At 35.3% G+C, this 16,592-nt stretch overlaps 1 protein-coding gene across 4 annotated transcripts in view; it reads right to left on the reverse strand.

The window, feature by feature from the left end:
• COL11A1 (collagen type XI alpha 1 chain) overlaps nt 1-16,592 on the reverse strand; it is a 132,911-nt gene that overhangs the window by 71,628 nt on the left and 44,691 nt on the right. Inside the window, exons 6-19 of one of the 4 annotated variants that reach the window (XM_030279271.4) lie at nt 16,165-16,281; nt 15,748-15,894; nt 15,459-15,554; nt 13,051-13,296; nt 10,365-10,427; nt 9,766-9,807; nt 9,347-9,409; nt 7,897-7,971; nt 6,514-6,597; nt 6,292-6,348; nt 3,830-3,883; nt 2,365-2,418; nt 2,197-2,250; nt 1,562-1,615 (exon numbers count right to left, since the gene is read on the reverse strand). In XM_030279271.4, coding sequence (XP_030135131.4) covers nt 1,562-1,615; nt 2,197-2,250; nt 2,365-2,418; nt 3,830-3,883; nt 6,292-6,348; nt 6,514-6,597; nt 7,897-7,971; nt 9,347-9,409; nt 9,766-9,807; nt 10,365-10,427; nt 13,051-13,296; nt 15,459-15,554; nt 15,748-15,894; nt 16,165-16,281 — 1,206 coding nt within the window. The remainder of the gene's footprint in view (nt 1-1,561; nt 1,616-2,196; nt 2,251-2,364; nt 2,419-3,829; nt 3,884-6,291; nt 6,349-6,513; nt 6,598-7,896; nt 7,972-9,346; nt 9,410-9,765; nt 9,808-10,364; nt 10,428-13,050; nt 13,297-15,458; nt 15,555-15,747; nt 15,895-16,164; nt 16,282-16,592) is intronic. The other 3 variants (XM_030279273.4, XM_002186741.7, XM_072932553.1) reach the window with 3 other exon arrangements.

The raw sequence follows: 16,592 nt of genomic DNA on the forward strand, positions 1-16,592 counted from the left end.
TTCTTTTACAGCTGAAATATAGCTTCAACACAAGTATTTCACTTATCTTGCTCTGTTTATTATTGCAAGCTGAAGAGAGCTGAACATTTGCATTATATGTTGTCACTATATAAGACTCTGAGAGCTATAACTATCCTATCTGACTTTGGACTGAGCTGTTTTCACAAGGACAATAGTGCATACTTTTACAGAGGATTTCTACAGAAATACAAGAATGTGGTGATTTTTAAATAGTGGGATGAAAGAATATGAAAATAAGTCATTATTTTCATTATTATTTTGAAAATCTAAACCCAAACTTATTTTTCTATTTTTTGGGGAAAGGAGAGGACATGTGTGCTACATTTTTAATTTTGGGATGGAAATATGGAAAAAAATGAATATTTGAAAAAAAATATTTCTTTATGACTTGGAAGGTACTTTCCAGGCTGGAGAGCAGACACATAGTGCCTGACAGGCCAAATTTCTGTTCAGCCCTCCAAATGCAGGTGGCAAGTGCTTAATGCCGAGCCCCCTCTGCTGTTGGCCTGCTGAGCATGCTTGGGCTTCCATTATGGGATGCACTGACTGCTTTACACTCTTTACCTAAACAGGGATGCTGAAAGAGGAGTAAAAAAATTCTTCACGACAGCAGACATTCTTTATCCATTGCAAACAGAACTCGAGGGTATCCTTAGATGCTATTAAAAAGAACTACATTAGGGTCTGGTAGCCAGCATTGCCGAGCTTTTCTAGGAAGTACAACTGTGCTTACCCACTGAAGGGTGAGGTGAGGTAATAATTCCTTGGTCACTGAGCTTTAGCACATTTGGAAATGGCTTTGATGACATTCCCATTCACTGTTTCTTTCATGGTGCACTGCACTTACCAGGACAACAGTAAAGGAGGGACACTCAGCAGGGTGCTAGCACCTACATTAGGGTATAATCTGAAGCAGAAATCCCTGGCTGTGATTATTTCTGCACTTTATAGGGAAAGATGAAGTCTCATTCCATAGATTTGTTCCATAGACTTGTTCCAAAAGGAACAAGTACTTTAGTTGTTTTAAATATTACTAAAAGTCTTCCTAATTTATCTGACTTGACTGTGACTTTTCTTAAGCTGCCATTGTTGGAATAAGCCCCACTAAACAATTTAGTTTGTAATTGAAATTATTCATATCCATTTTTTTTGAGCAAACTTCTAAGCAACTTGAAATTTGGCATGATCCTGATACAGAAACTTCATGCTGATTTCCTTTCTCTATTACTCTTTAGAGCAATGACTTGAAGTCCAACAGGCAAATTCCTGAACTAAGAAAAATTAGAGCAAAACCTAGCTGAAGATGTGATCTAAATTCTGCAAATATAAGTTTATATATTTTTTTGTCTACTGATTGGTATTACTCAAAAGTTTCATGAGGAATACATGGCCTGATAGTACAGCTATTATTTGTAGAGTGAAAAGCTGATATTATTTTAACTTTTCCCTCAGTCCTTAGTGCTGTTCTTAATGAATAATGAATTATTTCTGGGACTCTTTTAGTTTGGTGTTGTATAAATGTACTTAATTTCATTCTTACCCGGTTACCTTTGTCACCAGGGAGGCCAGGAAGACCATCAAATCCTCTGTCACCCTTGGAAAGAAATCACAACTTTAGTAAATGATTGTTACATTGTCTGACTAAATAGTGACTTCCCCTAAAAGTTAGTTTCTACCCTTGGGTGGTATGTACAATTTTATTACTGAATGAAACACATGGGGCTGAGCATATAGATCAAACTCACAAAATTTGTTTCTATAAACTGTAGCAAGAGAAGATGCCACAGCTTTTTCACTGTACTATACTTAGGCTATTTATAAAAAGAATTTTCACAGTGAAATTAAAAGCCTGAGTCTAGCTGCACTTTGCAATTGAAAAACTGACTTTACTATTACTGATACTCTGTAACTATAAAGTAGCTCAGAGAGAGAGAAATCATGCCCCAAGAATCAAATTTCTTCAAAGTCAGACTACTAGGAATTACCATTAATTACCATATTTTAAATGAATGATTAATTCTCAGCTCTTGCATCTGACCCAGCTATCTGAAACCTCAGTATTTTCACTTGAAAGGAGAATTTTGGGTTGGCCTGGATGAAACTGTGGTACCCACATAAAATCTGTCTAGCACATTCCAAGACTGAACTAAAGCCTCAGGTCTCATTATTATTTACCTTTGCACCAGGTTCTCCTGGCATTCCTCTGGCACCATCAGCTCCAGGACGTCCCTAAAAAAACCCAAAGGGGTAAACATTTGAAAATGCAATGGAATAAATTAATATTTAAATACATTTAAACAAAAACTATTTATCCAGAGCAGAACTGATCTATATGCCACCTACCCTTTTGCCAGCTTTTCCACTTGGACCAGGGGCACCTTGGACACCACGAGGACCCTGTGTTTAAAGAGGGTAATATTTATAATTCCATTAATGTCAGCAAAAAGCTAGTGAAAAAACTCACCTCAAGAACAAGGTAAGATTTTTTCTATACAAAGCTGCACTTTTTTGCCTAGGAGATGGATTCTGGTTCCCAGATTCCCATTACTTTTAAAAGTACACGGGCATCCAAACTGGTCTTAGCATTATGAATTTTAACAGTTTTCATGAGATGGCACTACACATGGCATAAGTTACCATGTAAGTTCCTTACATTCTTTTCATGGCTCTAAAGATCTAAGTCCTGTAGTTTGAAAAACCTTCTTCCTCTCATGCCAAAATTATTTTATTATAATTATAATTACTTTATAATTATTTAGTGAAAACTAAAGAGTGCTTATTTCAGATATCTACACAAACATGAGCTGTGCTAGTAAAGAGCTCACATGCTGTCTTAGCTTTACACAACATGGGTTTAACAAGAGAGGGACCAATTTATGTCAGACCAAAACAACATTTCACTTTCCAAACTTTCGCTGATGACTGTATGGGTGTCACTGTGGAAAATTTTCTCACCCCCAATCCAAATGTATTTTCAGGTGAAAAAAAGCAATGGTAAGGACAAGCCATTCACAAATATTGTGTAAGAAAAGAAAAAAATATTAAAAAAACAAGTAAACAAACTTACTTAAAGACTGTACTACTGTTCAGAATGCTTATTTTCTTTTTTTTTTTATTATTTTATATTTCTACTGCAAGTGTCCATGTGCAGTTTTAAGACAGGCACTTAGTATTACATCAAATCCATGATACTACTTGAGATCTGGCAAAATCATTGTTTGGGATACTTATTTAATGATTTCTTTCACAATCTCCTTATTGATTTTAGATTTAAACTGAAACATTTCCATGTGTTGCAGTGCTCTTTGGCATCACTGTGGAGAAGTTGATATAATAGTAGGCTGAGAAGGAAAACATGTACCAATTCATAAAGATTTATTCTTGCTATGTCACATACATAGAGAAAATATCCTGTTTAATTACTGACAAAATTCAACCTCCCTCACCTTATGAGATCTGATAAGTTCAGAGACCAAGGTCATCCAGTTGCAGACTAACATACCATTACTGAACAGAGAAAAAAGCCTGAAGTGACAATATTAAAACAGGTTTTCAACTGATGACACTCTGCATGTGATAATTGCTCTTTGTTATACAAAGATTGTTACTTTCACAATCAAGCTACAATTGATTTTAACTACAATTTTAATATTGATCAAATTATTGAAATGATAACATAATATAATGAAGGACATTTTTCTTCAATTGCATGCAGGAAGCATATAATTGATTGATTTCTTCTAATTGATATGAATAAATTTTCTTAAAAATAAAACATGCTCAGACATGACAGGGAATATTATTTTACCTGGGGGCCTGGTTCACCACTTTCACCTTTAGCACCTGCTGCTCCAGGTCCACCCTTGATGAAAAAAAAAACAAAACAACAAATATTGTTTAAGTATAGAAAAGCTTCTTTAAATTAATAAGTTACTTTCTATTTCCATACATGAATTACAGGGAGAAATAATAAATAATCCTCTATTCATCAGGAGGTGTGAATTCACCATTTGTATCTACAGATTAATCTGATTTATCATAGTCTAAACACTGGGCAGAAATATTTCTCTTACCAAAGAAAACTTACATAGATTTGAATTCAAAATGTAGCCCTCTGTTCTATATTACTATTTGAGAGCTATGTATAAGCACAGTAAGAACACAAGTAATGCAATCAGCAGGGCATCCATTGTAGGGAATAAGACAGAGCTGAAAGCCACCTTTTTACCTTTATTTCTATGTTGTACAGAAAAAAAACCTGTCTCAGAGTTCAATCCAAAGATCACTGTAGTCAGTGAAAAATATCCTGTCTAATCTTGTAATGAACTTCTATGATGTTTTAATCAAGTCCTTTGTGCCCCTGGCTCTGAAGAAGTGGAGAATCTATATAACTTCTATATAATATATAATAATTCATGTTATTATGAAATGAAGATACAAATTTTAAGAGTAAATTTTAATCATAAACAGGCCAAGACCACATATTCATTCACACTATACATGAAATCAGGGGCAGAACTAGTTAAAGTATGTAAGATGTCTCACAAAAACAGACAAAACAAACCAAAAAATCCTGGCATGCAAACATAGAGTACACTGTCAGGAAAAGAAGATACGGGAGTTTGTTACTATGTGCAAAAGAATAGTTGCATTTTTGATCATTGAAACATGTTGTGACTCAAATTATATATTTAATATGAAACAAATGTTGCAGACCTTTGAAAACTGATAATCCTTCTATGTTAATATTGGAAGAAAGAAGTAATCTAATGGCTTGGCTTAGTGCTGAGTCTCACATCCTAGAGTGGAAAGATCCCCACTGAACTTGCAGGTATTAATTCAAACCCTAAGCAAGAAAATCAGATCCCAAACTGGTACTGGCAATGGAGAAAAGATTGGTTTTGGTAGGCTGTGATTCTCTCTTGGGGTTTCTCTCATTTAAGATCTGCTTTTATTATAATGGATTACATTTAGTATCTGTAGGCAGACTTTTTTTTTATGCTATGTTAACTGAGGATGTGAAGACCAGATTCAACTGATGCTAGACTGGAGCTTTGACACTGCTATGTTTAAGATCTTTAGTAACTAATAAGTTACTAAAGTATCTTATTGGCCAGTGATTAATTTAACCAAATAAAATGCATATAAAGACTAAAAACTCCAAGTTTTTCATTCTTGAAAGAAGCTGAGTAGAAAAACAGTTTACAGACCCAGAAACTTGCTTTTGGAGTTGTAGGCAAAAAATATTTCTAGATCAAAGAGTTGGATTTCTACAGCCTCCTGGTGGTTTAGAAGCATAACAACTATTAATACTATCAATATTGTTGAACTTTACATACAGGAATTCATGAAGGCTTTTAAAACACAAAAGTATGACTATGAAGGCAGGTTATACCTCTGCTAAAGGTATCCAACCCACTGTCAGTATCATACCAGTCTTTGCAAAGTCCTCCTTGCTTACAGCAGTTCCAGAGTTTTGTCTGTACAGACTGAATGTTATCCTGCAGGTCTCTTGAACTAAATATATTGATGGAAATAGTGTATGAGTTTGTTATATGTACTAAATATATTTGACTCTTTTTAAATATTGCATACCTAATTGTGATGAATTAGGAGTCTGTGAGCCAGATTCTCTGCCTAGTAGCTGCTATTTACTTTGGAAGAATTACTGTAGAAAAGAATAACTCTTGTATAGATCTGCTTAAAAATAAAAGTGTACACACTCTGCACAAATACTAAGATATTTTAACATACACAGGGCCATTTCCAGATCATTTGGTGTTAGCAATTGAATCAAATTCAGGAATGAAATACAAATGAATAATTCTTTTAGAAACCTGTGGCTCTTAATTGTTTATAGCAAAGGTTTTTACAGACTTTTCAGATTTAGCTTAAATATTGAGTAAAGGTGATTCTGCAAACTCTTGCTTTAGTATCTCTGTCTGTAGAGTTTCATATTTACTACAACAAATTGTATTAATAGAATTACAGAGATGATTGAATGTAGAGGGATATTTATGTAAAACTATTCACCAGTTTTGTAAGTCCAGCAATGTGCTCTGTCTGAACACCACAAAACCTACAATAAAAACTCATTTAGTTGCATTGCAGACCTTGAACAAGTATACAAACTACTGCTTTAATTATATAATATTAATTTCAAATAAGTACGAAACAAGTACAAATACAGAGGGGTAGGCAGGGCCAGAATGAGATCCATGGGCTACATCACCATGTTCTTAAGCCTGTGCCCCTGTTTTGTCTACTTACCACAGGACCTGGTCTTCCAGTGAGTCCCATAGGACCAGGTGGACCTCTCATAGCAATCTGAGAAGACAAACAAACAGAACATCAGGTGTCAAGAAAAAGCTGCCAGCCAGCATACATATTCTATACTTACAGAGTTTTAGAATGTGTTAGGAAATACCCCCATCTTTGACTTTACATCCCGTAGGATACAAAACAAATTGGGTTTTGACTCCTTCTGCTCACCCTAGCTTGCTGAAGAATAGCTTGTGCTTGAGCTTCCTGAGCTGAGATTGTTGGGCCCTTCTCACCATCTCCTCCAAAGCGGAACTGCAAGTACCAAAACAAGAAAAGGATTTAGAATCCATCAAATCTAAATTATACTTGTTACTTGCTGCAATGGTACAAACAGCTTCCAAGTCACAAGGTCATATACTTTAGTTCATTCTGCTAACTTCAGAAGATGGCTGCATGGAGGCCACTGCATCCAACATGAGTATGAAGTCATTGGTGATAGCGACTGAAGTCTAAATGTAATCTCTTACGAGCAAATATTTTCCTGATTTAATAGGATTTTGGTTTCCATTTGTTTGTTTGCTTGTTTATTTAATAGAGGCCAAAATAGACTTTTACTTGGCTGCAAAATGTCAATAAAAATATGTACCAAAATTAATGAATTCTCTATACAATAGTAGCTACTCACATTAAAAATGAAATTTAATTTAGGGCAGATGCAAATGTTAAAATTGTTTGGTATCTAACAAAATAAAATAAAATAAAATAAAAACAACAGTTTTGTGTAATTTCTGACAATTTCCAAATAAATTATAGAATAAAAATTAAAGGGCTCATTCCTTTGCACCTGCACTGCTATTGCTAATGAAACTGCTGGGAGAAGGTTTGCAATGTAGGCCGCAAGAAGCACAGCTTTACAAAGGCATACACTGGGTATCAGGGCCATGAATCCTGCACTGCCACAACAGTTTGTCCAGTTTGCCTACACCCAGAGTTGACACAGATCTTTTTCACCCATAGACACATTTAGGAATAGTTAATTCCAAGCACACAGTGATTTTCGTACCCCAGCGCTGCAAGATACTTTAACAGCTTTGGGCTTGTTCCTCCACCTGCTAAAACAGATGGTGTTTTGCTTTAACTCCAGTGGGAATAGAGTTGGCTATGTGCATATATTTCTATTCAAAGGATGCACTGACTCTTCAAAGAGGACACTGAAGTCTGATTTGAAGCATGGAATACTTAAAAATCTACATGTCAATGAGACTTGAAAGCACACAAGCCTGTTGGGAGTACAGGCTCTCTGTACAACAGCAGACTCGTTGTTTTGGACATATAGTAGCAAAACACAGTTACTGTTAAAAATATAAGGCGGTTTTCAGTGTCTGTAATTCACTCGTGTATGTCCCAGTCTGTCAGCCATACAGGAGCTAAAGCATAAGGTTTTTTTTGAGGAAAAAAAAGGCACCATATGTATGAATTTCAAATGCTTATGCCATAAAAGAAATTCTCTCATTCCACAGAAAAAAATAGATGAAAAAATAAAATACCTATACATTTCTTGAAAGACACTTCCAGTTTTAGTAGGCTGCTTACCCTGTAGCCACAACTTACCGGCAACATTAACATGGTACCTGGGGGACCTGCTAAACCATCAGCACCAGGAAGACCAGGGCGACCAGGTGGACCCTAAAAGAAAAAAGACATGAGACAAAAATGGTGAGAAAGGAAGACAGTAATGTAAGAGAAACCTTTTGAGTCACTTACATAAATTTATACTCATAGAATGGCTTGGAGAAGACCTTAAAGATCTAGTTTCCACCTCCCTGCCATGGGCAGGGACACCTTTCACTAGACTGGGTAGCTCAAAGCCCAATTCAACCTTGTGTTGAACACTTCCAGGGATGGTGCAGCCATCTTGGCAACCTGCTACAGGGCCTCACTGCTGTCAGTATAAGGAATTTCTTCTCAATATCTAATCTAAACCTGGTTTCTTTCCATTTAAAAACCTTCCCCTTTGTCTGATCACTACCGACCCTTGTAAAAAGTCTCTCTGCCCCCCTCCTGCAGCCTTCTCCCACATCTCAGCCTGTCTTCGTAGAAGTGGCACAGAAGAGTGGCAGAGGGGCAGAACCACCTCACTTGACTTGCTGCTCACGCTTCTTTCATGCAGCCAGGATACGGTTGGCTGCAAGTGTATGTTACTGGGTCATGTCAAGCCTCTTGTCCACCAACACCCCCAAGTCCTTCTCTGCAGGGCTGCTCTCAATCCATTCTCCTCCCAGCCTAATTGCTGCAATTATATATTTGTGTCGTGTCTGGTCTGTGACAGGCACATGACGTGCTTAGTCAAGAATTTCCTCATGATGAATTCAGTAAGCAGCCAGTTAAAAACTAAGTACTGTTGGTAGTTATTCCTTTACTAGGTGTTAAAATTTCCATTTTACAAGTTTAAATTCTGGAATATTTAATTAATCTAAGGGACAGAAATATGAAAGAAGTGTGAATACTGACTTATTAGGAAAGTAAAGCATTTCTGGGATTTTAATATTATCTCATTATACAGTGAAGTGATAGCATCTTGACATCCTTCATATATGAATACAGCATGAACATGCTGGATTGACCTGTAAACTATCTCTCCTAAAACACAGGAAAGCATTTTAGAACCATATTTTCCTCAAAGAAATATGTTTAGGCTGTTGTAAAATTGTGTTGGTGGTGGCAGTAGGAAAAGGCTTACAAAATTTTTTAAAATTCATTCAGATTTGTATGAAATGTTCATATCTATTACTTTAGTATATTTCTAAACACATCAAACCAGAAAAATACTAACAAACCAGAATTTAAACATCTTCTTGCATTTATAGCACATATTTCTACCATTAAGAAAATGTTTGTCCTGATTCTCACTTGATTTGCTCAGCTGAATGAATCAGCCTCAGTTCCACTGAAGTTTCTAACATATGTGTATCTATATCAAATCAGGGTCTAACTCACCCTTGTGTAGCAATTAGTACAAGATATCCTATGAATGCATGGGATAATCTGTTTGTTGACTTACCCTTTCACCAGGGTCACCTGGAGGACCAACAGGACCTTGTAAACCTGGGGGACCTGTATGACCCTATAGAAAATGAATAACATAATTATGCTGAATGCTTGAAGATTTTGAACTATTTTTTCTCTCAAAAGTTATAATGAACACATATTTGGATAAAATAATTTATAAAGCAGCATATTGTTTTTTCTTAAAAAGATTTATAGTCAACATTCAAAACTTAGATTTTTCACGTGCCGTCAGCTTGCAGCTTGCTGTCACTGAAAATGCTAGACATGACCCTTTTCTATTCCCTTCTAAAAGTCCTAAATCTGATACACATTTGGGAACTATAATAAGACCAATATTGTGTTAACTTGTGAATAGAAAAGCACAGTGGATAAATCAAGTGCAATAAAGGAAATTGTGATTAAACTACTTACAACAGGTCCTCTTGGTCCCGGTGGTCCTTCAATGAGCATACCCTAGGGTTGGATGGAACACAATATTATATTAATTATTTTTAGAAAAACATAACAAATCTTTTTAGCTGAACTACTAAAGTTAACATTTCTTAGTGTTTTGATAATCTTTTCCAGGAATCTTCTCTCTACAGTTCCTAGCATGAGAATCTGAACCGATGCATGGCATTAAAAGTGAGGAATACTTCCTTGCCCTTGCTGAAACCTGTAGTGACGGTGTTACCTGTGCCTAAGCTGAAAGTTTTCTTGGTAGAACTGTCCAGGATGTAGTTAGTAGATGGCCTGAAGATCAGATCAGTGACCTGTTTTCCTCTGTAGAAGATTCTTTTTTTTTTTTTAAGGAACATGTAGTTAGTCCTTCAAGTAACCAAAGGAGTAGCCGGAACAGGCCACTGTCAGTAATTACTTTATATCATCCACATTACAGGGACTGTTTCAGAGATCATGGACAGTGTAGATGCTGTCATCCTATCATGAACAACAACATTTCATAATAATGCATTAATAATGAATATTTGTTATACAGTGCTACTGAAAAACTCCCTGACATCTGTACTTACAGGTTCAATCACAGCTGGCTCTCCCTTCTGGCCTTTTTCTCCATAAGCCCCATGTCCTGTCACCTGGCCAGTAAACAAACCCAGAAACAAAAGTAAGTAGAAGGTCTAAGAACCTGGTACAATAAAAAATTGCAGCAACCTGTAACTGAAAGCTAAAGCTGGAATTGGTCTGTACTATAAAAAGTACATCACAGGTACAAACCATATAAATCAAAACTTCGTAATGCATGAAAAATGGAAAATGCAAAAACTGTGTGTATGCTTTCTCCATTATTGGATACTGTCAATTTGTACTTTTGGAATGAGATGTGCATCCCATGAATGTTTATCCCATGTTTAACATTAGAACTTTGAAAATACAATCTAAAAAATAGAAATAGAATAAAATAGAATCTTCTGTGTGCAAGTCACAGACTTGTTTCTTTTCTTATTTTGATTGGAAATATTCTTGGCAATTGATTCTTCATGGCTTTATGAATTGAGCAGCTTAAAGTAAGATGGAAAGAAAGATCTCTTGGTCCAGTATGGACCGTACCTTTCAAGCTCCTCATTTCATTCATTTCATTCATGAGACATCCACAACATGTAAACCAACCTAAGAAAGGTCTGTGATTTCATGGCATAAATGAGAAAGGAGATAAGTGGCACTGTGGACACTAAAGAATATTTCACAGATAATCGATGATGCCTCATCACTATCTGAATTAGCATCAACTTCCAAATTCTTTGAGGACCAGCTCTGTGGGAAGTTTTGGATTCAGGTAACAGAAGTATCTAAAACCATATGGCAATAACATATATACTGGAAGAAACAGACTCAAGTTTCAAACAAAGAAAAAGGAACAGATTTTTTTTTAAACCATGAGATAATGTATTTTTCTTCAGAAGTATCTCTTTTGATCACTAACATATCTACTAGTAATTAAGTTCTGACCAGCTTGAAATTTAAAATGTGCTTTTTAAAAACTTTCAATAGAGTGATTCAACATTTACTCTAAAAAATAGCTGAGGATTAGTAAGAATAGTAAGGATAATGTTACAGTATGTCAATATGAAATATTTTGGAATGGAAAAACAGAGATTCACAGACTGTGCATTTTGCACTGACTTATAAAGGCACAGATCTCACTAGTAATGATGTTCATAAACCCATTGGTAGTTCATAAAAATCGAGTAGCAAGAGGTATAGGCAATCATGTTTTATTAAATTGACATAAATTACTTGTAAAAAATGACATCAGGGTCTCCATCTTCTCCGTCTTTGGAAATATTTCCCCTTTTTGAAAGTTCCCATATACTGAGCACTTTACATCTTGCTTTTTTTTATCATAGGTAGAACTTCAGTTATTCTAAATACATCCATATGCCAAAGGAAAATGACATATGTCTGGCTCAGCAGATGACAACTGTAATAAAGCTTGCACAGAGCAGAGCCTGTATTCTAATTCAGGATTCCTGACTCCTTCAGCTTTGTATCAAGGCATTTTAAGTTGAAATTTACACCAGGGGATAGAGACTACGCAGTCATTTGCTTAATGCAGGCACAAATGGTGCCTTATGGGCTCTTTGCTTCACAGATAATCTGACCTTTTCTGTGTCATTCTGCCACAGTGTCCCCATCTGGGCTAGAAGGAAAAGAGTACACTTGTATCACATTGCACAGATAAGGATCATTAAAAAATACAATTACCCCAACAGGGTATAGAAAGGAGCAGTAAATGAAATACAGAAGGATGGGTTTCAAGGTTGGCAGAGAAAAGCAACCTCACAGCATTTGCTGTTATTTCTTGGATCTTTTGTAAACTGAAGTTTTGACATTGTGAGGAGAAAATAAAGATAAGACTGAGAAAATAGTGCAAACAAAATTCTCTTTATCTACTATATTCAGGGTCTTCCCAATTAAAAAATCCAAATGGGAATTTTTTTTCCTTCCAGTCTCAGCCATATTAGTTTTCTTTGCAGCATCCACAGCTGGTCAACTGATAAACAAGGATATTGGCACAACTAAAGAAAGTTAAAGCCCTGCTGTTTAGCCTATGATTAAGTCAGAGGGAAAGAGAGCTATAAAACTCAGAGCATGATTCACAGGATCCAGCATGTCACCCTATCTATCTTTATATATACTGACCTGTTAAATCACTTCTGCAAGACCATAAACCTGTCACCATTGACTAAACTTATTTTCATGAAAGGGTTCAGGCCTTAACCTTCCCACTCATGAATTTTCTTCTTGGAAGGCCGCAAAAGCCATAGGATTCTAGACACTTATATGTATTTCAATTTCTTAAGGTAAAAATATAAAAATATTAATTACAACACTTGTACCTGCATTAGAACTTATGTTCTTTCCAGCTTTAGCTCTAGTTTAGAAAGGTTTTTAAAACTGTTCATTTAGAAATTTATTTTTTTAATTTCCTTTCCTCTTTCCTTTTCCTCCCATCTTCCACCCTCCCTTACTCCCTTCAGCAAATGAGACAAAACTCTTATGTGATAAAAATAAAAAGTTCAAGTTTACTAAAACAAGAGGACGGCCTTGATCCAAAGGCTATTGGAAATGAGAATATATCTGATATGTACAAGGAGAATATATCTAATGTGGATCAGGGTCTGTGCAGTTCTGAGATTGTGCAATTATAAAAGAATTGCTAAATTAGATTAATCTGCATGATGCCTCCAGTCAACTTACGCTTGTTTCTGTGATATCGGTCTCTGCAGGAACACCTGGACCAAACTCCTCATTAGTGGAATCAGTTGGTTTCTCTTCATATTCTTTATATTCATAAAAATCATATTCTCCTAAATCTCCATCTACCAGCAGATCAGATTCACTGAGGTCTACTCCTCTGCTTCCATATTCAGTTGCCTCAGTTTTTTTATCATAATCCTCTCCAGTTATGTATTCTTCAGCAAATACTTCTTCAACAGGATTTTGCTATTCGTATCAGTAGCAAAGATTTGGGAATAGGAGGAATATGTGGGTTATTGTTAGTAAAGCAATGTAAGCATACGCTGATCCACCATGACTTGTCAAAAGAAGAAAGAACAGTAGAACTACAGCATATTGTCTTTTAATTAGAGTCTGAAGGAATGGAAGCTCAGCCTTTCAGAGTAATTAAAAGATCTTTGTATAAGTAGTACAAAGAAGTAATGTTTTCATACGCTTTGGTTTTTATTTCCAAAACCACTGAATTCAATATATCCAGTATTATGTATACTGCTTGCGTAATGTTACTTTAGTGCCAAATATAGCTGAATTTCGCTGCTTGGTTTCACTCTTACAAGCATTCTTGAATGAACATATGCAATGAACAGTGAATAAGTTCAGATCTTTTTATAATAGCAATGTGGAGGAGGTGCAAACATCACTTTAGTTAAGCCCAGCATTTCAATTATTTTCTGTCTATAAAACCAATGCTGAGCTAAACTTCTTTTCTTTTGTTAATGATTTTGAAGTTTATTTATCAGTAAAAGACATGACTTGTTGTGTGCCATGGTAATTTACATATTTTTTTGTCTAAGTTCTACCTGTATGATTCAGATTAATTTTAAGATTTTTGAAATCTAAGCTTTCATCTTAATGTATGTAAGCTGTCAAACCAAGCAAACAACTTAAAAGTACTAAAGCAGCTTAAAAGAATGCTATATTTGAGATGTACAAAACCATTTGCGAAGTAAAGGAGGATTGCATTATTCTATTACAGAGGCCTTTCAATAATTTTGCATACAGGAACATTTTGAAAGAAATTGAAGTTCAGATATTGCTAATATAAAATGATCAGACAATATGAAGTAGTATGATCTTGAAAATATTCAGAAGCTAATCAACATCCACTGCAATCAAAAAATCTTGATCTAATAATATCATTGAAATATATTGCAATTAAAATAGAAGGCCAGATTCTGATTTAACACTTGCCTAATTCCATTAGTTACAGGAGTATGACTACTACCTTATAGATGAAATAAACACAGATCAGAACCAATTCTAAGGCAAATTTTACCTTTATGAAGAAGTGCTCTCACCAAGGAAAGCATTTAGCACTTTGAATCTACATCATTACAGCTCTACAATTGTACAATTGGCTTAGAATTGCCCAGGAAACGGAATGATTTAGATACATTTGTTGATCAATTTGTGAGAAACAAACATGAGACTGAACACAAGAATGCTTAACAGAAAAATGAGTAAAGCATACATTAACTCACTTTCACCTTCCAAGATACATAAGAGGAAAAGCATAGAAAAAATGGGCACTCTTTTTCTTTTCAAATATTCAGGGGAAAGAGGTGAGGGGGTGTTTTGTACATCTTTTAAGCAACAATCTAAATTTTAAAAGGAAAAGGAAAAGAAAAATGAGAACAATATTTCTTAAAATCTGCCATAATTTTTCTAATACTAGCATTAATTAATATGCAAACATATTAATCAACACTGGCTTAGCTTCAGTAATTCTAACAAAATAATGTTTTGACCTGTTATTGTGGCTTTCTAAGAATAGCCAAAATAATAATAGTCAAAATAATAATTTTATCTTTATTGACAGTTCAAATTATAATTTTTCTTTTGAATAGAGCAAGTGAAGATCAAATAATTTGGTTTTGTTAGCTGAAGAACTATGAAAAAGAAATGATGGCTTCTGATTGAACTTCCATATGCTGCTATGGTGGCAGCCATTCTTTGTCTTGTGTTAAGTTCTTTTATCCTGTACCTTAAAAATTATAGGAAAAATTAGAGACTACCCTTCCTATTATATCAGGAGGATTATGTCTAATATCTAACCTAGATTGTGCTAGACATAGCTCCATTCACATCCACACTGGAAGAAGAAACACCACATTCCTACATCATATATTACTGAATTATTTCCAGAATTATGAACTCTGCAGGCTGAAGATTCGGCAGATCTCTACAGAATTAATGGGAGTTCTGCCCAAGAAATAGTTTCTGATATTGGCTGAGAAAATATAAAATCACATAAAGTGCTGGTAGAGATTGTATCATTTACATAGAAATCCATCCTTTTAAAATGCATTTGTACTTTCTAAATGAATGACACCTGGCAGGACAAGTATTTTGCTGGGAGTCCTTATTACCTCATTTGCTTCCGTAGCTCTGGAGGGAGCTTCTGTCTGGGGCCCATAGTCATTTTCAGCTATTCTATAATCTTGAAATCCATCAATAACGTTGGCCTAGTATGAAAAAACAAATACATTATTAAAAAAAAAACTTGTATGAAAAATTCAAGAGGTATTGCTGTTATTCAGGTTATGGTATTAACCAGATGTATTCATCTAGTGGGGTTAGATAATTATTTTTCTTATTATCAAAGATCTTCCAGTCTTGGTCTGGGAAAGATCTTGATTATTTCTTGGGTACCATTACCCCTAGTTTGCCTTTTGTTGCTGCTTGATAACTTTTCTTCTTCTTGGATGCATATTTTTCAAATTTTTTTGTTGTGGCCTTTTGAAGTTTGTCCTTTGAGCTAGTGGCCACTGTCCTCTTCTTCTTTTTGACCATGGCTTTCTTCTTCTGCAAATGTTATGAAAGATGGAATGGGAAAACATAAATATAATGAGAAGGAAAATGAGAAAGGGTGAATGAAAGAAGGGTAACCAAATGCAAGATGAATGCTGTCAGCTGTGAGACCTTCCATCTCTAACTGAAAGCAAGGGTTACAGCCATGAAGTAAAGAAATGAGTGAGAGGAAAGCATTTAGCTCATATACAAAGACACAAATTGACAAACCATGTGGTAGGGGACAGCTGGACACCACACAACAAACAGATCAGATTCTGTTACCTCTGTTTGTGCTACTGTCTCTTCGAACAGTGGGAGTCCCTCTGTTACAGAATCAGTTTCTTTATAATCTGCATCCCCATACTCATAGTCATATTCGATAAAATCTTCTGGTGTGTACTACATTGCAAATGGAAAAATATCAGGCATTCCTATGTTAGAGGTAGCAAACTAGATTAGCAATACTGGAAAGTATCTCCACCTTTACTTAGGAATAAAGGTTAACAAAATTAAGGCACTATTAACAATTGAATATAATTATTCATTTGGGGTAAAAAACCTCACAACTTCTCATTTCTTTCAAAGCACTGTACAGAAGTAGTAAAAAAGTAAATAAAAATGCCAGGAAAAAAACCTCTCATTAATTGGACTGCAAAGAAGAATCAAGTATAATTTTGACTACTGGGAGCACCAACAGATCTTTGTGAAAC

This window comes from Taeniopygia guttata, chromosome 8 (assembly GCF_048771995.1).
Source record: "Taeniopygia guttata chromosome 8, bTaeGut7.mat, whole genome shotgun sequence".
NCBI lineage: Eukaryota > Metazoa > Chordata > Aves > Passeriformes > Estrildidae > Taeniopygia > Taeniopygia guttata.